This window comes from Gallinula chloropus, assembly GCF_964237585.1.
Source record: "Gallinula chloropus genome assembly, chromosome: 4".
Classification (NCBI taxonomy): domain Eukaryota; kingdom Metazoa; phylum Chordata; class Aves; order Gruiformes; family Rallidae; genus Gallinula; species Gallinula chloropus.
In genome coordinates, this window is record NC_140088.1 from 69,761,084 (window position 1) to 69,782,395 (window position 21,312).

Consider the following 21,312-nt stretch of genomic DNA (forward strand, 5'->3'; position numbering starts at 1 on the left):
AGGAACATTGCAAATGACACTAATTGATCTTTCCAGACAACCCAGATGAGGAGGGGGAAGCACACAGAGGGCCCATGTGGTGTTCTGCACTCCACTTCTTGGATGCATCCTACTCATTTGAGTGAAAACCCATCTTTCTAACCAGAACCCAGGGGAAGTCTGCAGATGTTCCGTAGCCTAAAACAGTTGGGTAGTAAATTAGGGTTTTTTTGGTAGTAACGAACTGACCTTGAATCACGAGAGGAGTCATTCTTCTCTTACACCAACGGTCTTCTCCTGTCCAAAGCAAGAGAGCAACAAGCATACACAGCCGTGTGCCTGTGTGCACTTCTGCGACTGAGCCAGCAAGAAAGGGAAGAGTGCTTAAGTTCATGCACATTTTTATTGAGTAGTAATATAAAATGCTTCTTTCATTGTTACAAGTGCATGCTTTGATTGCCAACATTTCGAAGTCAAATTACAAAGGCAAGGCTGTAGGCTGTAGTGAATTACTTGGGCACTTATACAATTGTTAAAAAATATCAATGGACTGTTTTGTTTTGTTTCTTTTTCTTCTTTTAGAATGAACCAGTTGAAACCCGTAACTGATATACAAAGGGAAAAAAGTGAAAAAATTACACATTTTGTGGCACGTGACAGAACGGAACAAAATGACTAAACCATTATGACATTAACAGTTATCATGCATTTAGAATTTCACATGTAACTACAAACTTATTTAAATTTCACAAGGTTTGCTAAACATGCTACCCATCTATATGTGCACTGACAAGCTTATGTTAAAAACTTTAAGAATACTCTCCCCTTAGATTTTTCAAAGCTTTTTTTGATTACAAAATTTCAAAGGCATTAAGCATTTTTGTTTTTGAGAATATAAAGTACGCCGGTATACATACATTTCCAGTATAAGTCAGACCACTAAGCGCATTACAGTCCCATACAGGCCTATACAGCCATTTTTTTTTCTTAAAAAACATGCATAGGCAGATTTTTACAGAATATAGATGCTTTTCACTGCACTTAATATGGTGTCTTGTTCACTATACTTAAAAATGCACCACTCATAAATATTTAAATTCAGCAAGCCACAACCAAGACTTGATTTACCAAAAAAACCCAGAAAACCCCCCAAACCAAAACCCCCTAAATATAAACAGCAAAAAAAGATAAATGTTATCATTATTCCAGTTTGGGGTTTTTTTTTTAAACAAAGAAAAGGATAATTGCTGCCAAATTAGTGAGATAAGTGTTATATTTAAAGAAGGGCATTGAAGCACACTAAAGAAACCTGAGGTAAGCATAATCTGTACAAAATTAAACTGTCGCTCTCGCTCGCTCGCTCACTCGCTCTCTTTCTTTTTTTTTTTTTGGCATTTTAAACAAATTTCCAACATTCTTTTTTTTTTTTCTTTTTTCCCCCCGTATATTTTTAAAGACTGCCTAATTTATTTCATAGCCATTGTCTGACAAGAGTAGCAAAACATTATCAATAAATAGTCCTTATTTAGTTTGTACATTTTGTTAAAAATGTTTCGATGTTGTCCATGTTTAGTGCTGCAACTGTAAACGTACAATAGTTAGTAAGAAATTAAACAAAGTTTTCATGTCCAGTAACATAATAAAAGGCCTTTCAGTAACATATCTAGACGTTCCCAATGCAGTAGGAAAACATGTTCATTCCCCTAACTTCGCAATATATACCAGCATGAGCTTTCATTTTTCTACAAGCATTTTAAAGGCATATCCAAAGGAGGTGTCTCTCTCCCCCACCCTCCCTCCCACCAAATTAAAGTTGACGATCTCTTCGTAGATGATTTTTTTGTAAACTGAATCCAACACCTGGCCCCCAGAGCAAGTAAGCTATTATCAGAGGCAAGAACATCCCACTGCCGATGTGCAGAAACCCCATCGCGCCCTGCAGCTCAACCCCCCTCCCAGACAGTGGTCACTGAATATTGCTGCTATTACTGCCGTTGCTGTCCGTGCCATTAGTCTCTGTGGAGATTGCCTTGTTGATGGAGTTAAGGTTGGCATCGGATGGCACGTCTCTGCGCGGAGGCATTCGCTCATTAATTCGATCTAAGCCTTTGGCCTCTTCGAAGCTAGTGATCTTATGCTGGGGTGAAAATCCTTTGATAGCTAAATGAAGGATTATTAAAAAGTAAAATTAGCAAGGTAAAACTCTTGGCAGCTCTTCCCCCAACTTAGCAATGAGTGTGAAAGTCCTTCTTTGTGAAGGCGGCAATGAGAAGATCTTACAACAGGACCGACTCCTTACCGTACTCAGAAAGAGCTGGGGGTTAACCACCACCCTCTCTCTTGCAACACAACTATTTTTTCAACAAGACCAACTTCCAATATTTTGTTGTCCACTGGGGTTCAGCTTAAGACGCTAAAAAGCTGACATGAGACTACAGTTTGCATTTAGGAGCCTAGGGCTCAGTCTTGAGCCAGGGAGCTAGCATTTGTCATCATCACTTATGGACTCCTGTTTGACTTTCAAATACCAGGGGAAAAAAGTGTTGGCCAGTTACAGATGGGGATGGAATGGTGAGGCCAGTTGGAAGGATATACATTAAAGCTATGGGAGATCTGGGGTGACCCTGCAACAGGGTGCCTTATGTTCTCAACATGGGTGAACTGCTTGTTGATCATTTGGGGCAGTTACTCTCCCCAACACATCCCTGGGCTCCTAGAAAGCAGCTTGACTCGTACAGCAGTAATGCTGTGCAACACGGACCAGGAATATTGTCATTTTGGCACATCCATACAATTTAACTTTGGAAACGCACTGACAAAGGACCAAAGTTCCAACTGAACCTGAGGACTTCTGATCTGCCCTTCAGCAGCAATGTTGATGAGGCCACACTGACTTCAGAAGGCAGCCACAGGCTAGGCAGGGAACGTATTTGCAGAGTGTGATTTTTATTTCCCCCTCCCCCTCTACTGAAGAGTTGAAGATCGTTAGATTTAAAGCAAAAGAGAAAAAAGCACTGTAGGCAAAGAGCAGGTCACAGCTCCATAGATAATTTTTCACAGCCTTCTGTGTGTTTTTCTCTTATCTGCACCAAATCAATGCACTGCACTTCCAGAACTGGCACTTTTGCTATGCCTCTATCTTAACATGCCATAGAGCAGAAATGGTGTGTTAGTACCAGGAAACTGCCAACTCCCTGGTGAGAAAACAGCAGGGGAGTTTCAAAGATCAAATTCAATATTCGTTCCCTCCCTTTATCTTCTCTTTAACCCAAAGTACTCCTGCTCTCCCTCCAATATGCATTCCCAATTCTGGGCAGGCTGGTATCTTCTGGTTAAAAAAAAAAAAAGGAAACCAAAAAACCAAACCCAAACCCCAGAACATCCCTGGTACCAATCTACCACTCCTTGCATTTTTTGGGGGGGAGCGAGAAAAGCGTTTTCATGCTGATATTTTTGCCAACCGTTCCTGTGAGAATGATCCTGTGTGCCTCAGGATTAGGTTCCTTAGCCAGTTTCACAAACATTATATTGGAACTTTGTGAAGTGCATGGGTTTTAACATGTATTATGCTTCAACTCAGAAAAACAACAACAACATAATGGTGATTAGTTGAGTGAGCAGGGATGGAGCAGTGAAAACAGAACGGGCCCTACAGTGAGGTTTTTCAGGGGCCTTTTTTGTTTGTTTTGGATTTGTATTGTTTTGGTTTTTTGGGTTTTTTTGTACAGTATCTTCTACCACAAAAGTGAAGATGTCTAACAAGCACCCAGGCCAATCCCTTACAGCAGCAGTTTAATGGATAGCTGTGTTGAAGCTGAAACACTTGGCTGTGTCCTGGAGCTCGCCAGTACCTCACAGCCCAGTTGTGTCATCAGGCCCTGAATCAAACTGCAGAGGGACGATTGAGAAAGGGCAAAACATTTTCTCCATCGTTAGCTTCGTCTATGTAGACTAGTCCTTAAAGGTTACGGTGTCTAACTAGCGAGGATGGCAAATCAAGAATTAAGGTGGAGGGTGCGCGCTGCTGGGATGGGGGCATGTTCAATCGACCGTATTTCAAGCGGACACGTTATCGTCTCTGTAATACTGAGGAAGGTGCTCTGCTGTAGTTGCTGGTCAGACAACGAGTATTAGCAGTTTACATTGAGAGTATACTAAAACACAACACATAGTCACAGAAAATCACAGAAAACAGCCAAACTGTCAACGAGAATGCACACTGCAGATTAGAGATTGCTCATAGGAATAGATAATTCCAACATAAATAGCAGCTTACTCACTGCTATTTAGAAAGCAGTTGTATTTTCTCTTACTTATTTGTTCTGTAATTTTAGTCACTGCCTTACAAAAATCAAAAACAAATTCAGCTGGCCAAAAGGGCACATCTTCCCGACGGACAGCAATCACCAGATTTTTTTAATTTTTTTTTTTTAAATTAACTAAAAAAAATACCCGCAGAAAATTTGAGAGGGGCAAGAACAAAATACAACTGAAGAATTTTGTTTTAAAGGGGAATTCTGAAAATTCTTCTTCCAAAACTTTATAATGCGGAACAAATATTGCACATCTACTTTGCAATACACGATCTCTCAGGTTTTAACCACAGCGTCAAAAAACGCCCGAGCATTAAATTAGAGGTCTGTCAACAAAGCACCAGAACTTTTGATACTAAACATTCAGAAACCTTCTGAGGCAGCCAGTCACTTTATATTTGCAGCCAAAACGGTGCTGGTGTTAATGGTTGCTCTAATGTAAATATCCAGTGTGTAAACTGCCACTACCAGAGGAAACAGACATCTTGCAGACAAATGTCTCCTGTTGTTTTACTTTTAGAGAGAAACAGAAACATGCTGAACTGGAACAAAAGACTCATAATTTTTTTTTTTTTTACTAGTGACCTAAAAGAAAAGAAAGAAACTGAAGCAAAAAAGGAAAAGGGGGGAAAAAAACCCAACCCACCAAAAAGAGAGAATACTTAAAAATGCTGTGTGTTTTCCTTGACCAGAGATTGCTGGGGACGGTTTGAGGCAGAGGCAAGACCCAGCCATCAGCACACAGCTCTGGAGGTATCTATGTGTCACAGAGCATTTATGAACTGCTGCCGAATTACATCCCATGAAATCCAAGCCTCCTCCTCTCCTCCCGTGGCACTACTCAGTGCTTAGTTCAACATACAGGAATTCCAGTCTGATTTTAACTTTCAGAACAAAAAAAAAACCCAAAACAAAGCACAACAGCAGCAACAGGAAAAAAATCCCAACAAACCAACGAACCAAAAAACCAAACCAAAAACATTTTCCCCTTTAAAGCAATTACATTTTGGTTAATACCGAGCCACAATTGTTAGCCCAACACCCACACAATCTGTACAAGCTACAGCAAAATGAATACACCCAGCAGAGCCCTTGTCTGTTGTGGCACCAACAGAAAGGGGACTGGCCAATTTACCTTCATCAGCCTCAATAGCCTCAACAGTAGCTGAAGAGAAGAAAGGGGTAGCAAAACGAATGAGAAAAATGAGCAGAGGATTTTAACTCTAAGAACAAGTCAGTGAATAGCAAAGGAGCTACAACACTAATGTTACCATAAGTGCTGGATTTTGGCAAAACAGACACACAGAGAAATGCTTACACAAAAAACAACAATTTGCAGATTGAATTACACTATAGTTTGTTTTGAAGCAGAAGTTCCACAAACTAGAAAAATTTAAAGACACATTTGAGTAGTTTGCTTTTGACTCAAAAGAACTACAAAATGAAAAAGTCTTTCCATATTGCACATCTGGCCTGCAAACGTTATTGTACAATTCTCCCAGCTTTGAATAAGAGCAGGTTGATTTGCCCTGTCAAAAGAGAGTGAAAAATGGCATAAAGCCATCACACAAAATTTGTACCACTTACAGCATCAGCTTAAGAAGCGTCAGCTGCCAGCACAAGGCAAGAGAGTCAGAATTACTACTTCTCACAATGACTTTTTCTTCTCTCTCCTGACTAGAAGAAACCTCCCCACAGCATGGGACAGAGTTTGCTCAGGCAGCTTTGCCTTCCCTTGCAATCTCACCCAGTCTGCTCCATCTGTAAGCATCCTTTTTATCAACCCAGTCTCCTGAAAACAGCATTCTTGTAGTACTTAATATAAACCAATGGACATATGTACAAGGTCAAAGGCTGCTGCACCTCCAAAACTGCACTGCCCGATCAGAGACAGAAAAGTTTGTAATCGGGAGGTTGCTCCAGTGTTATGAATGCCATGTTGCAACTGTTTTGAAACTAGTCATTGTTCTTATAGACATCATTTCATTTGAATTCTACCCATCAGCTTTGGCACAATTTTGTTCCTACACGCACAGGTGTAGAAGCTGATGCCAAATCAGCAAATGAAATCCAACATAGTGATGGTACAGGTCAAGCATTTTAGAAGAAATTTTGATTCTTCTCAAGGGCTCCTCTGGTTCTGAGAGCAGCTCAAGAAGCCAAATATTAGGACAATTTTTAGGAATTGCTTTATTCTTTTTTGACTTATTTTTCCCTGCATAAATGCTTTTTTCATTCGCCATAAAACACAAACAGGTTTGGTTGGTTTTCTTTTTGTTTTTCTTTTTTTTTTGTAGTTAGGACGTTAAATATGGACTGAAATCAATACCAAAAGATGTGTAATGTTACCTTGCTGCATGGGGAAAGAAGAGGAGCTAACCCGCATGCACCAAGGTAAGCCTCTGCCTCTCAAGCTACGGAGCAAGAGAGATGGCAGAAAAACAAGGGAACGAAACCAATGCGAACCTAAAAGAAAAGGCAACACCATAACTAGGATGAGAAATTAAACCAAATAAACAGATCCAAACCAGCACTGACACATTAGAAAAATAAAAAGACAACTGAAATGTATACTTCCACAACATATTTTCTGTTAATACATATGGCAATACGAACGTGTGCTTAACAGAAACTATGTAAACTTCAGATTATTTGGTGAAAAGGGTACCTATTGTCAGCTAACGCAGAAGCTTGTGTATAGTAATGTTTTACTAAGCCAGAATACTGCAGTATGAGTGGATTTTCCTTTTAGCCATTGTAATGAGAACTTTAGGCAATTTTCTCAAATTCATTTCAATTCCTAATATTTTGCCAGGGCACCACCAGCAGTTTCCTTGGACCAATTTTTCTGGCAAATGTAAAGCAACCATATGGAGAAAAGCCTATGTAAAGATCACAACCCGGTTAAGAAAGGCATCCTGCAGAGTCATATTGCAGCATTTTCAAAGCAGAACGTTACTATGTCTGTAACACACAAGTCATCAAAAAGAAAAAAAAAAGGGGGGAGAAGGGAAGGGAAAAAAAGGAAGTGAAGGTTTACCACCATATACCTGGATCTTCTAGGTAAAAGAGAGAGTAAAGGGAAAAATACAGAGAAAGAATGCTCCAGGAAGGAAACAGGAAAACAAGAGGCTGAGACTGTGTTAAGGTTATAAAGCATTGCTACTTCTTACATGTACTGCCCACAGACCCTCAATAAGTGAGACACATTCTTATGTGCCTGCAATATACTCTAGAGCAATACACACGGGGAAAAAACAGAGAGCTTACAGTAGTAAATTAAATACTTTGTGCAGCTCCTTATTCCAAAAGGCGTTTTTCATCAAAGGCAGCCCGACTACAGACCTACAGATTTTCTGTAAGCAGCAGCACTTGGTATAAAACCAAACTGACAATCTGTGTTGTGTTTGTGTACAAGGCAAACACAGTGTTGGTAAGAACCTCCCTTCACTTGGGCTTCAATCAGAGTGAAATTGTTCTCATGCTGTCACCTAGAATTTCTAGGAGACAAAATCTAATTCTAGAGCTATTTTCTATTGGTGATTCTCTATAAGGAAGAACAAATCACATAAAATAAGAGATTGAGTGTCGTTATCTGAGCTCAACTTACAGTACTCTATGTATCAACGGCTGCTTTTAAAAAAACCAAACCAACCCAAAAGATGCTGTAAACTGTTGAAAGAGGGCACTTTTTACATGCAAGTTGATTTTCGGGGACCTCCTCCCTCTCCCCACCCCCCTACCCTTCTCTGAAAATGAGTGGTACGTAAGCCTTGAGAAGTGGCCTTAAATGAACCGCTCCCAAATGCTCCAGTGCAGCAAACAGTTTTATTCTGTCCTTTTATTTTTTCCTGAGAAGACTGCGGTTACTTTTCTTGGGTTCTGCAGCTGAAAACCAATTGTTTCTTTCACACATAATGACAAACACAGGCAAACATGCTTACCGCTTTGCAGGGTTTGTTTTCCTCCAGAGAGCACGCCACTGGGCAGCATTCCTGTCGGAGTCAAACCTTTCAGCGTCAGCACACTTTCACTCTCTTCTCTGCAGAAGGAAAAAAACAAACCAGAAGTAAATAATTGTCTTTAAAAAAATTAAAAGACACGAAGAATAGGTTTTAGACACCTTAAGCTACACTGGCCCTGCAGTGATTTGGTTATCTCCACTATCCTCACCAGGACAGAGGAAAGCCAGTGGTAACACCAGCACCATCGCAGTTCCCTTCACTGCTGTGTAAGTGGTTCACCTTCACGCCACACTGTACTCAAGCTCCCACCCTAGTTAACACTGTAACTTTGCATCTGTGAAAGAACATGCACCATACGTCTGAATATACAGACGTAAACTCACAAACTTGGCAAGAGGAGGACCAAAGGAGCAGTCATTGCCAGCAATACGTTCAAGTGTCTTACACCGTGTGGTCCAAAAATCAACTTAAATTGTTGTTTTGTTTCTCTCTCCACTAGCAGTCAGGTGCATTATTTATTGATGCTCATCAGCCACTTAAAAAAAGCTCAGCTAAAAGCTCATTAAAATTAATAAGTGCTTCCACCCTTACTAGCACTGCTCTTAACAGTCCTGTATGATAAAATGCTACTGGATACAGGAAAAATGTTTTAGGAAACCTAAATACGTGTTTTCTGTCTTCAAATATGGTTTTTAATACATGGCAAGAGGAATACAACAGCTCTCTCCAAACGAAGCCGTTAAATACAGCTTTCTATGAGCACTGCAATTCTGCCTGCGATGATGTACGTTTTCAGCAGTAAAACTGACCCCAAATCTTTAAGTGAAACCTATTTTGAAGTGCTTTTCTTTGAAATATATAATGACATTAAGCTGGAGGAAGCCAACACAATGACAGAATTTAGTTCCACACTCACTTGAAGATAGAGGGGTTTTGTCTATCAAAACCGTCTCTCAGCAATTCTACTACTCAGAATTTTCTCTAGACCTACGTGTCCTGAGTTACGCACGTACCCCAAGCAATTCTTGCTTACCCACTGTGCATACTCTTCAAGTTGGATTTTTAGTTTGAAAACTTCTTTATTATAGTCTTGACCGGTTTCCTTGTGAATTTCCTAAGTAACTGGGGCTAATGTAACAGCCAAATATTTCCAGAATTAATACAGTATTTTTATCATCAAGAGTTATACACCAAAGTTTTTTGTTTTACCTTAATCATTTGCCTCTGCACGCAAATGCATAATCTGCATTTTCAATTCAAACCATTTAATCTCTTTTATTTTTACTTAATTAAACTGCAGCGGCACTTTTAGCTTCACTTTCACAGGTTTATTCACTGCATTTTTATTATCTTTAAACCACATAATCCCAAGAAGCTGCTTTATCACAAATTTAAAGGGATGGGTTTTTTTTTTTTGAGCTTACTTTCTATTTGATGCCCTTTACTACTTTGTTAAAAAATTGAAAGCAAACCGATTAATTATTTAGTTTACCTCTTCTCCTGTTTACATGTTGGGATGCATGAGGCAGGAATAAAAAACCCCAACTGTTTCAGGAACAACTCTGAGATGAATTTGACCACTTTCCCAGGAAGGATCGAGACTAATTTCCATCAGTGCCTTCAAATGTTGATTTTCATGAAATAATTTAAGAGGGCTCAAAGGTTCAAATGTGCTAAAACACTAAGCTATGAGGTTTATGCATATCACTTTAGACAGGGCACATGCAAGAATTATGCTGTACCCTTCATCCATCCCTGAATCCACTGAAAAGCTTCTGCCCCACAGGTCCCTTTGAAAAAGTCCTTGACATGTAGGTGACAAAAATCACCAGCAGGTTATCAAATCCCAAATATATCAGCGAAGCATCCAGTTTCAGGCCCTTCTGCATATTAAAGCCCATGTTTCTTCTGAATTAATCCTAATTTGAAGAGGTGCTCCACAACAAAATACAGCAGAAGCTGCAGTTCAAGGTTAAGGGAGAAAGACACGGTGCCCGAACTTTGTTTGCTCAACTATCATCAGAGAAGAATAATTGTGCTGTTTTATGAAGGTGGAGGCAATGTCACCTCTGGGCTCTCTGCCAGACTTGGTACAGAGGAGTAGGTGGAAACATTTGATTGCTCCCCCGTCTTGTTTAGGGAAAAGGTATGATGCCAACTTTTCTTTCTTTTTTTTTTTTTTTCTTTTTGGGTACCACTGTGAAGTACCTTGTGCATCACTAGTAACTCAGGTAGAACACTTCGGAACCCCCAGGTACAAAGTCCTCCACCTCAGTATGCTATTTCAAGCTATGCTGCTGCCATCCGCAACGCGTGGGCGAACTGCTGTGTCCATGCGAAGCCCCACTGACAACCTGCCCACTGCTCGCACACTGCAGAAGAGCCTCAAATCAAGCAAGTTGGAGAGTTTCAGCTGAAATTAAGAGTGTATTCTTCAAGTAACTATTTTTATTTCCTCTTTTTATATCATGCAATCATACCAATACATTTTTTAAAAAATCCCTTGATTTTGCACTAACCATAATAGCCATAAACTGACTATAGCACAGCAACATACAATTTCCTGAGGGAAAAAAATTCCCTCTGCTGAAAGGGAGGGAGAACTGTATTTTCTATATTTAGACTTCAGCACAGCACAGTACAGCATGTTTTCTCTTCTGCTCAGAGACATCAAATGGAGAGTTCTAAACATTGGGTAGCAATTAGTTACTCATGCTCATGTGTTTGGGGGAGTGCAGCCCAAGGTAATGAGTTGCTGTTGTCTGCAAAATGATTTCCTGGATTTTTAGTTAAATGACCCTAATGCTTTCATCTTTAATCATCTTCAGTCATGGCTATAGCAACAACATCGGGTGACAAAGTGGGACAGTTGGCTTCCTTTTTAATGAGACACGGTGTGGAACGTACCCTTTGTCCAGATTCAACTCTTGCCTTGCAGTGGCTAAGAATTAATTAGTATACCTGGTGAGCAATAGTCTTTAAAAAAAAATAGAGTAAATGCAATTTTCTTTGCTGATGTCTTTTGTTTGTCTGGTTTACATTCAGCAAAAGCCCTTAGGAGGAAGATTATTCATAGCCAAAATAACAGTATTGTATAAATAAAACAATCTTTAAAAGGTTCCAGTAAAACACAGCTGGATGATATACTGAAATATCAAATTTGCTCTTTGATTAACAGTAGAGTGCTCTAAAGAACCATTCAAAGATGTCCTTTAACATTAAAAAATTATCTGAAACAGCACAAAACCTTACCTTAACACTGAGAAAACTCTAGCCATTTTTCCTATTGCTCTTATCTTGTTCCTTATCACCTCCTTTCGAGCAGCAGCTGTAGCTCCTGTGAAAAACACATTAAACCCAGTCATTAAGTATTTGCAAACAATACATCACTATTCTGAACTCTAAATACGAGAAACATCACACTAATACCATGGTTTGCCAAACTAAGGTACACTTGAAGTCAAAACTAAAAATACTACTTTTTTATTATTTACAGATCTAGACTGATGGATTTTGAACAATCTAGTTATTAGTAACTTTAGAGATGTGATCCTTTTCCTGATACACATTAGAGCTGCATGTGGGTTTTTTATCAGTGTATGCTAATTTTCCATTTCAAAAGCATTTTCAGAGACCATACTCTTTTGAAAACAAGTTTTTTTAGAAAACAGTCAAAATGCCAAAAAGATACTCAACATAAACAATGCCCAAACCATTGAAAAAGAAAAAAGTTAGAAGTTAAACAACAATGGGAGTTAAAATCTATTTCATAATCTTATTTTAACTTAAAACTAATCATGTTTCACTTAATTTTGTAAAATAGTGATTGGGTTAAACTTAAGGCCAAGAGGGTCCAGTTCGGGTTTTCCCATCCCTAGCTAAGAAGCATTTAAATGGTTGTAAAACCTAAAGGCAGAGTCCTGAAAACCAGTATGAAATGGTAGGGCTTGCATTGGCTGGCAGTGGCTAAGAGAGTTCCACAGAGCATCTTCTCTCTGATCACCGCTACAGCCTGCTCGAAATTACAATTACTTGGAATTTGTGAGCTCACACAATAATTGTCCATAAAAACCCCACAACATATGCTAGAAGAGAGACTCCAGTTCAGCTATGTTTGCACATGAGCTTCTTACTCGGATCTCACCAAACCCTAGAATATTATCTGTGCATCCAAGCGAGAGCTGCCTGAATGGGAACAGAAAATAGTATTCAGTTACCTGTACGAGGAATTTCTTTAATAAGGACCCCCCATGCTCCCATGGAAATGCCAGGTTATACTAAATAAACCAGTTTCATTAAATTATCACAATCTTAACCACATACATCACGAAGACTTCTCTCAAAGGATTCTGAATGACAGGTAACCTTGGGTCACATGGATGCTGCCTGACATTTCCTGCCCGAGACCCTGAAAACCACTACACATCACAGTAACACTTCCCTTCTCTGCTGCTCCAGAATTCAAGGACAAAAATCAAAATGTCTATTTTAGATTCCTAGCAAATTGATACATTTTAGAGAGTCCATCACGGATGCTAAAATAACAGAAAGAGACAAAAAAAATGAGGGAGGAGTTTGTGGCAGCAGAGGGGACAGGCTAGGGAGCTGAGGCAGTGGCAGAGACAGCCACCTGCCAGGCGCTGCCCAATGTGGGTGATGGGTGCGAGAGGTCAAAAGCTGCAGAAGACACAGCCACAGGGTCTTGCCTTGCATGGGCACTTGCAAAGTGACTTCAGCCGAAAGGGCTCATAACAAAAAATGGGCTTTGCTAAACTCAGTGGCAAATGTCCCATCGATTCACATGCTGATGCTCCTTCTTCTTCTGTTTGGTCCAAGCTGTTCTGGGCAGTGCTGGGAGGTCCACTGCTGCCACACAAGAGGATTTGCTGAGTGGCTATTGGGAGATGACTGTGCAATAGTTCTCACAGGTTCATCTGGAGAGTCCTGTGGCTCTTCTATCAGACAATGCCACCTTTCCTACCACGGACTCCTCAATTCCTATTAAACTCATAACAGTTTGAGACTATAGTTGGAAACACAAACACTGCCTCATGGTATTTACTAGATGACTAGCTGGTCTGGCTGATACCCTGGCATGTCATGAGATGTGAAAAGGAGGTACTTCCCAACCCTGCGCCTGAATTTTAAACCAAATAGCCATCATTTGAAAAGAACTTTCAAAATTGATGATAAATTAAACTCAAACATCCTTGAGCTATTCAAAAGAAAGCTAAGTAACCATAGGAACAAGTATCACAGACAGCAACATAGAAACTCAGGATGAATCTCACTGAAACTTTTACCATTGTGGTCAAAATCAAGTTTAACCCCAAAAACTGCAAGGGTAGAGTTTGATCAAGTGGGAGCTCCATCGTCACGCAAGGGAAGACGGCAGAGCTGCTTGTGGGGTCGTGTGTCCCTGACCAGCCCGTGCACAGAGTTTCTGCATGAGCCACCTTGTATGTGCCCAGCTATCACAATCTGCGTGCTCAGATATTGGTAACTGTGTGCTTATGTACTGGGATATATTCGCACATCAGCTGAGGAGCGTGAACTAGATGTCTTCCAATCACGTATGCTACTTTTACATGTATCCATCTTTCAGGGCAGGTATTAACACAGTATTTCCAGGCATTTCTAGTTGTCCTCCTAGACTGCCTTGAAATTACGAGCCTGTATCTTGAAGTTCAAACTGAAAGAAACTATGCTCAGAATCCCAACTTTCAAAACTCCCACATATAAAGATAAAAATATAAAGAAAAGATATACAAATCACACATTAAAAAAATAATATAGTCTTAGGCATAAATGCCTAATTCTAGGCAATAAAGAGCGGGAGAAAAAGCTGTAATTCAGCTGTAACTGAATTAAATATAACATGTTCCTAACAGCTTAATGAAAAATTTAAATTAAACAGCAGTGATTCAGCTTGGTTCTTCAGGAAATAGAGGGGGTACATTCCTGCCTGTGCATTCTCAAGATACACAAGACACTGTTTCCAGTCCTTCTTTACCCTGAAAGCACTTAAAGACAATTTGTCTTACCCCTCCAGGTGCCACTATCCCCACCTGTTTATTACAAACCACACTGGCCTAGCAGATCTTACAAGTACCTTCAACCTTTTTCAGTCCCTGTTTAACTTCCAGAAGAGTTGAGAACTGAAAACTGGAAATACAGTTTATGACTGAAGTGAAATACAATGTCATATGCTTAAACATAAACTAAGAATGGAAAAAAACCCCAGCCTTAATCAGGAAACACAGGTTTTTGTTTCTCATCAGTATACATAATGGGTTACTAAGACTAAAACACTTCAGACATTTTGGTCTCCACTCAATTTCCTCATTTGAAACAGAGCTGTGAAAATGACTTTAAATATTCTATGTTTATTAAATATTAGTAAATTATTTTATCCTATTTGGGTTTTTTAAAACATTATTTGCTAAGTAATGCACCCGATGTTTCATTGCCCTGATAGTTCTGACTGAGTATCACTAACCTGATTCAGTATTTGGATTCCGCAACTATTTATACGTAAATCCGAGACTCACATGTCACGCGTGAATACTCCAGTTCAGTGTTCTGAAATCCACTACCACTGCACATCCTTATGAACTACTTCAGCAATGCTTAAGAAACATACTTAGGTGAAAGTGAAAGGGTCATATAACCTGAGAACTGGCTATGGGTAAAAGGGTTAATTTCAGCCTTTGTGAACACTGCCTGACATCTTCTGAAGTTTTTACTTTTCTTTCAGTATCTAAACAAACCCTATGTCATGAAGGAATTACAAACAACAATCATGAACACCACCAAGTTTAAAGTTGGAGTGGAAAAGTTATTTAGGATGTAGAATAAAGGCTGTGAATCTTAATTCTGTAACTTAACAAGTTCTATTGGATTTCTGATTTGTGGCGTCCAAACACAGGTCCTACATATCCAGCTTGCAAGACCTATGTGAAATGTAATTTAGACCTTTAGATTAAGCAGCAGAACAATGAAAAAAAAATCTGAAAATATTCTGAGATGTAGGATTGAGCAGACAGAAAACAATATTGAGTAAAAAGCTAACCCCAAATCTCTTTGTGGTATCCTAATATGTTATATATTAGCTAATTAAGCATTAGAAAAATTCATGACACTTAAACCTTCCAACTTATTGAATACCTTTCTTCTGTGCATAAGTGGGATCTTCTTATGAATTCCAAAGGGGGGGGGGGAAAGAAAAAGATCAGTGATGTTTGTAGAATGAAAATAAAAAACAATACAGAACATGTGACAACATCAATGGAAACGCAATGTTTAAGTAAAGTCTGAAAAACAGAAAAGAAACAAATTAGGCAGGGAACATCCAAAAGGAAAGAAACAGATAGTGATCTATGGGGGAAAAAAAAAAAAGAAAAGGAAAAAGCCTGTTTCCCTTAAAGCCTTGTTAGTAGGTTTTGCAGGAAACGAGCATGCAGGCAGAAGATCAGCTGTGAAGCTTAGCCTTGCTGTTACCCACCCCTTGAACGTACACTTTCTCCTACATTGTTGCAGCTGCTTTGATAAGACTTAATCACTGCTCAAAGCCAGGATGGTATCTGAAATAACAGCTGGCTATCATAGCCACTTCTGCTTCTACCAAAACCTGTGCTATCTGCAGCACACAGGCGTTGGTTCAAATGGTCCAGCAGCTCGCAGTTATTAAATCCAAACACCACTGTGGCACGAGGTACTGCATCTTAACATCAGCTACGCTTGAGAGCAAGAGAAGTGCAGCACTTGGTGCCCAGGCACTACTGCGCCATCACACATGCTTTGGGGGATGCTGGTTACCTAGTGCACATTGCTAGCGTGGTTCACAGAATCACAAGGTTGGAAAGACCTTTAAGATCATTGAATCCAACCGTTCTTGTTCTATGCTAAACCACATCCCTAAGTACCTTCTCTGCCCTTTTTTTAAACACATGCAGGGATGGTGACTCAATCACCTCCCTGGGCAGCCTGTTCCAGGCCCTGGCAACTCAGAGGCAAAGCACAGCGAGGTTGGTGCCCTGGTACAGCTCACGTGAAAAATGCTTTGGGCATGGAAACAACCATACCTGGCCAAATAAATGAATAAATGAATAAATAAGAAGATTGGATTAAAATGTCCCTCCACCACCAAATCACAGAGCTTAGGTATACACTGTAGCCAAACCGTACTGGTTTGGAGAAAGAACAAACATAAACCAGTGGAAAAGCCCTCTTTTCTCTCCTAGCTAAAAATTAACTCACTAAAAAGCTAAGACTCATCTGCTGAAGCAGTATCCAGAACACCCTTATTAAGGTGAGTCTCACTGACAAGGCCTTTGCTTTCGCTCAGTCTTTGCTCTATGTTAGCTGGCGCAGAGCCTGCCCTGTGTGCAATTTATTGCACTGCAGAACTGTGACAAATTTCTGTGCCACAGAGAGCAGAGCCAGGCTGTGAGCGGCAGGGCGTTTGACTCGGCAATTCTCTTCAAGCTCAGACTACAGCACTGTACTGGGGGAGCTGTATTCCCACCAAGGAACGCTACAGCTAGCACAACAACAACAGCTTTTCCAGGAGAAGGCTGCGAGCCACAATGTTGAAGGCAGTACCTAAATTAACGCAGGCTATTCAGGAGTGTCTTTAAGCCAAATCACGGTAGCGATGCATATAAAGCAAGCAGTGCATTTGTGTCAAGTTGCCTATTAGATTACTGCACCCTTTTAATTGGCAGCTTAGGGTTTTTTCCATCAAATGCACGAGGCCAGAAATGTTGCTAATTAAAATAAAATGGGGCTCTGACTATATACTGGTCGGGTAGAAGTATTTGCTGCTCCTGTTGCTAAGCAATATGTTTGATGCACAAACCATAAAGCACATGAGCTAACATTCACCCAAAACATTTTTTGCTGGATCAGATTATATTGCAGCCACCCATAGCAAACAGGGAAGAGAAAGCAGACCAAGAAGAAACTATCAGAGATAAGAAAAATGGACGTTTTGCATCCTCTCTATTTTAAAGCAAGTGAAATCAAAAGGCCAAGACAGGCCAGCAGGGAGGTACAGGCTAAAGGGCATTACAACCCCTATTTAGGCTTTCTCCCACTAAGCATATACAGAAACTGCCTACAACAAATTGATCAGATCCCCGTGATGTGTCTCCTTAAGCAAAAATAAAAAAAGGAAAAAAAAAAAAAAAGAAAAAAGACAAAAAAAGGAAAAGAAAAAAGAGGGGGTTAAAAAAAGGTGAAAAAAGGGAATACATGCTGTTGAGCATCCTGCTCATGGCTAGGCGCAACATGCATGACTCAGAACAAATAATAATAATAATAATAATAATAATAATAATAATGATGGCTGACAAGAACACCATGCAGTGAGGTCAGGCAATATTGATGTGGCTTATTTTTGAATGGGGAAGTGAGAGGGAAGACAGCGGGCAAGAAAGTGTAAGAAAAGATAACAAATGAATGACCAGTGCAAACCATAGCGATGGATCATTCCCATTACATGTGGGAACCCAGGTCAGGGCATGTTCAAACTGCAAGGAGAAAAAGGAAATTACCAGTGAGCCCTGAAAACTACTAATGATGCAAAAATAGGCGATGATTTTAAAGAATCATTCCATCAAATCAAATGCATCTGCTGTTGCAGATATCAGGCATTTCCTTCTACGGGAAATACTGCTAAAGAAAAAAAGCCAGTGGGCAAAGAGAACTCAAATACTGCAGTCCTCCAAGGAAGCTGGACAGAAATTATTGAAGAATAGCAAAAATGTTGAACCACTACAAGACTGTTGATATACTGCCCTTATGGAAACAGTTTTAAGCTGATAATCATTCCAGTCTGTTTCATCAAGAACAGAAATTAAATACATCTTGTACTTTCTCCCCAAAAAGGCAAGGCTGTAAAAAAAAGAAAAAGAAAAGGAAAAAAGAAAAGAGAGGAAACTCGACTATCTGAGAGAGAAAGAGGATTTTCCTTTGTTGTGCAGATAATAAATCAGAACCCACCAAAAAATCATTAACGATATCAACCTTTATGTAAATGTAAATCAACCCTCAATTTACTCCTATGCCAGAATGTTGCAGCCTCTTCCCATGTGTACGATGCCCGCAAGCCCACAACTTGCAGAGGGCTGGAGGCACAAGCATGCGCCCACAGCAAGCTGCCGCACTAGCGCCACAGATCCCGGTTTACAGCTCTAAGGGGATTATCTGGGAAAGCAGACATGAACATATGCCAGCTCTGGTTTTAACTACGCATGCTGAAGACGACAACAGTTCTTGTATCATCCTTTATATAAAGTTTTATACAGAGAAAGCGCTCATACAGAAGAAAATCTGAAAGCAGATTTAGACAAGTGTTAGCATTACAGCAACCAGGAATGGTTTAATTACTCCTCACCAGGAAACACTAACACCGTTAGGTACCGTCACGCAGTACACACACACATGCAAGCCCAGAGGATTTCAGCCTGCCTCTCTGCTTAGACACCTGCAATGCTGCAAACTCCCTGTCTGGAGGAGTGCTGTGGTAAAACTCCCAGGGAGATGGGAGGCAGGGGGGAGGTTTGCCTTCCTCCCAGAAAACACGCGGTAGATGCGAAGACATCCTGTGGCTGGAGAGGGCTGCTGTCTCTGAAGACCCCCAAGGCCTCACCATTTCTGACCTACTTTTGAATGCAACTTAGGCATGGAAACGCTGGTGCACTCGAGTTTTAGAAAAGAACTACAGGCATTGGCCTATGGATGCTCAGTGGAAGTTGAGCAGTACAACTTTAAAAGAAAGTATTAGGCCAATGCTGAATTAATTTAAAAACCCTTCCCATAAAGCCTTTGCTTTGGCATTGCATTCAGTGGGATTTCAGCCTGCGCTTAAGTGCTTTCTTGAGCCAAGGATTTTAGGCACGTGGTTTTCTTGCTACTGTATTTAATTTGACACAGTTTTTACTCATTGTATGCCTCAGTACTGTTTCACACACTGCTTTAATTACAAAGTAGCTACTGATTTAAATTTCATGAGGGAAAAAAATGGGCACAATATTCAAACAGGTGTTTTCTTCTCTCCACTGATTACTGGTTTCAATAAATTCAGTCTTTGTCCCAAGTCCTGCAAGATAATTGTTCACGTCCACACTCTGTGGAGGATACAGAACAGGGAATCCCATCTGGCTTTCAAGAGTAAAAGCAAAGCACGATCATCCAAAACCTTCTTCTCCCTCGCAAAGGAAACATTTGCCAAAATCTGTGTTCTAGGTTCCTCTTTGAAAGATTAAAAATAAAAGACTTTGAGAGAGTAGTTTACATATTAATTATAATTTCATTAAATATTTTTCTTATTATACAGTTCTTCATTCTCCTTTTACATTCATTACAAACATTTTGAGAATATTTGGTATTGCTAGATTTTCCAGTTATTTTTCAGTTTTTAAGTATTTCTGTTCTTTTCCTAGGTTGTTTTTTTTTTTTTTGAACAGTGAAAACATTCATAGTAAGAATGTGAGGGCTGCATGGGATTTTTTTCAATTTTGTTCAATTGAGAAGGGCCATTCTAGAGACATGTAATTTACTCCTGCAGAGCCTAATAAAAAACCATAATATAAATTGACTTCTAATAATCCCTAAGTATCCTTTACAGTCAAACCTACAGGCACAAGGCAACTTACCATCACGTAAACTCCAACTCAAGTGAAAATGGAGAAGACTATTCCTTTCTTAGCAGAAATGTCAGGTCAGAATATTCTGTGTTTGCATGTTTATTTTTATTGATTCCATCGCTTCTTAAAAGCCTTTTAGATACACAAGTGCATTAAGAGAGGCAACTAGTGAAATATTTCAAGTACAATTATTCCAAAGTTACAGAACCTATGTTTTGGAAGGAGGTCTGCAGGAAGCTTATTTCCTTGTAGGAATATCATTTCACTGATATAATTTAACTTCCTATGGGAATCCCTAGGATCTTATGAACAAAATCCACATCTGACCCCTTCATGATAATAGAACCCAGATTTCATGGAGAAAAACGAATTCATTCTTTTTTAACCCCCAAAAAAGTGAGACCAAAGAAAGGGTTAGAAAGGCAGAAGTCCCATTATTGTTTCCAATGCATGCAGTAAGCAAATCCACTCAAGTCTAGCACACTTGCTTTCAGCAGCACAGAACTTAAACGGGACCCAGAAAATTATCCCAGTGTCAAATAAACTTTTAAAGTAGTTTCAAGGCAAACAATCTCAACCAAGGGCAGGAGGCTCTTACCATCAAAACCATCTTCCTCTGTCCCCAGTTCATCATCTGAGCAGATATTCAGCACGTTTACCAGCATCTCTGTCACTGAAATGGAAAACAAATGCAAAAAGTTGATATTAAGCTTCCCTGGTCTGTCAGTGCAAACTCTAGCTGTAGCAGCATTACTGAAAATTCAGTACAGAAATGTCACCCACTTTTTAAACAACACGGACCTTGTTTTATACACATAGTAAGAAAAGCTTGATGTATCTTGTGTAGTTAACAAAAACTACATGTTTCCATCAAAATTGTTCTAAATATAAAAAACGCTGCAACAAACACACCTTAAGATGTCTACAAAGGGGCAGTCTGCCTTGAAATCTGGGACAAATAGACTAGACGATCGTTGTAGGTCCTGTCTAGCTGGACCTATTCTATATGTAATCGAAACATTGTTAATGGTGAATTCAGACTATATTCAGCTTGATTAATTTGCAACTCAGGCACAGAAGGGTCAGCCTCAGGCTACCCCTAACCCGGTCCCTGCTCTTTCTGGAAAGGCAACAGTGAGACACTAACCAGAGAGCACACAGAATAAGAACAACCAAAGAAACCCCAAACAACCCAGCAAAAATCACAACCAAGGAAATGGAATTTAGAGATGAAAAGAGGCAAAGTTACAAAGTAAAATGCAAATTCATTAGCAGATTGAGAAAAACTCCACTACGTCTACATGTAGTAAGCATCATTAAAAGGGTTATCAGATATGTTTAGCCTTGCACTAGTTACACAGGTTGAAAGTTTAAATTTTTTAATCAAGTGGTTACTGAAATCCT

At 39.7% G+C, this 21,312-nt stretch overlaps 1 protein-coding gene across 5 annotated transcripts in view; it reads right to left on the minus strand.

Moving 5' to 3' along the window:
* Positions 1 to 1,799: 1,799 nt before the first annotated feature.
* PPP3CA (protein phosphatase 3 catalytic subunit alpha) overlaps positions 1,800 to 21,312 on the minus strand; it is a 191,561-nt gene continuing 172,048 nt past the window's right edge. The window contains exons 10-15 of one of the 5 annotated variants that reach the window (XM_084264024.1): positions 20,507 to 20,581; positions 15,425 to 15,448; positions 11,510 to 11,594; positions 8,237 to 8,334; positions 5,428 to 5,457; positions 1,800 to 2,139 (exon numbers count right to left, since the gene is read on the minus strand). In XM_084264024.1, the coding sequence (XP_084120150.1) occupies positions 1,946 to 2,139; positions 5,428 to 5,457; positions 8,237 to 8,334; positions 11,510 to 11,594; positions 15,425 to 15,448; positions 20,507 to 20,581 (506 nt within the window). In that variant the 3' untranslated portion in view covers positions 1,800 to 1,945. Of the gene's footprint in view, positions 2,140 to 5,427; positions 5,458 to 8,236; positions 8,335 to 11,509; positions 11,595 to 15,424; positions 15,452 to 20,506; positions 20,582 to 21,312 lie in introns of all 5 variants that reach the window. The other 4 variants (XM_084264023.1, XM_084264025.1, XM_084264026.1 and 1 more) reach the window with 4 other exon arrangements.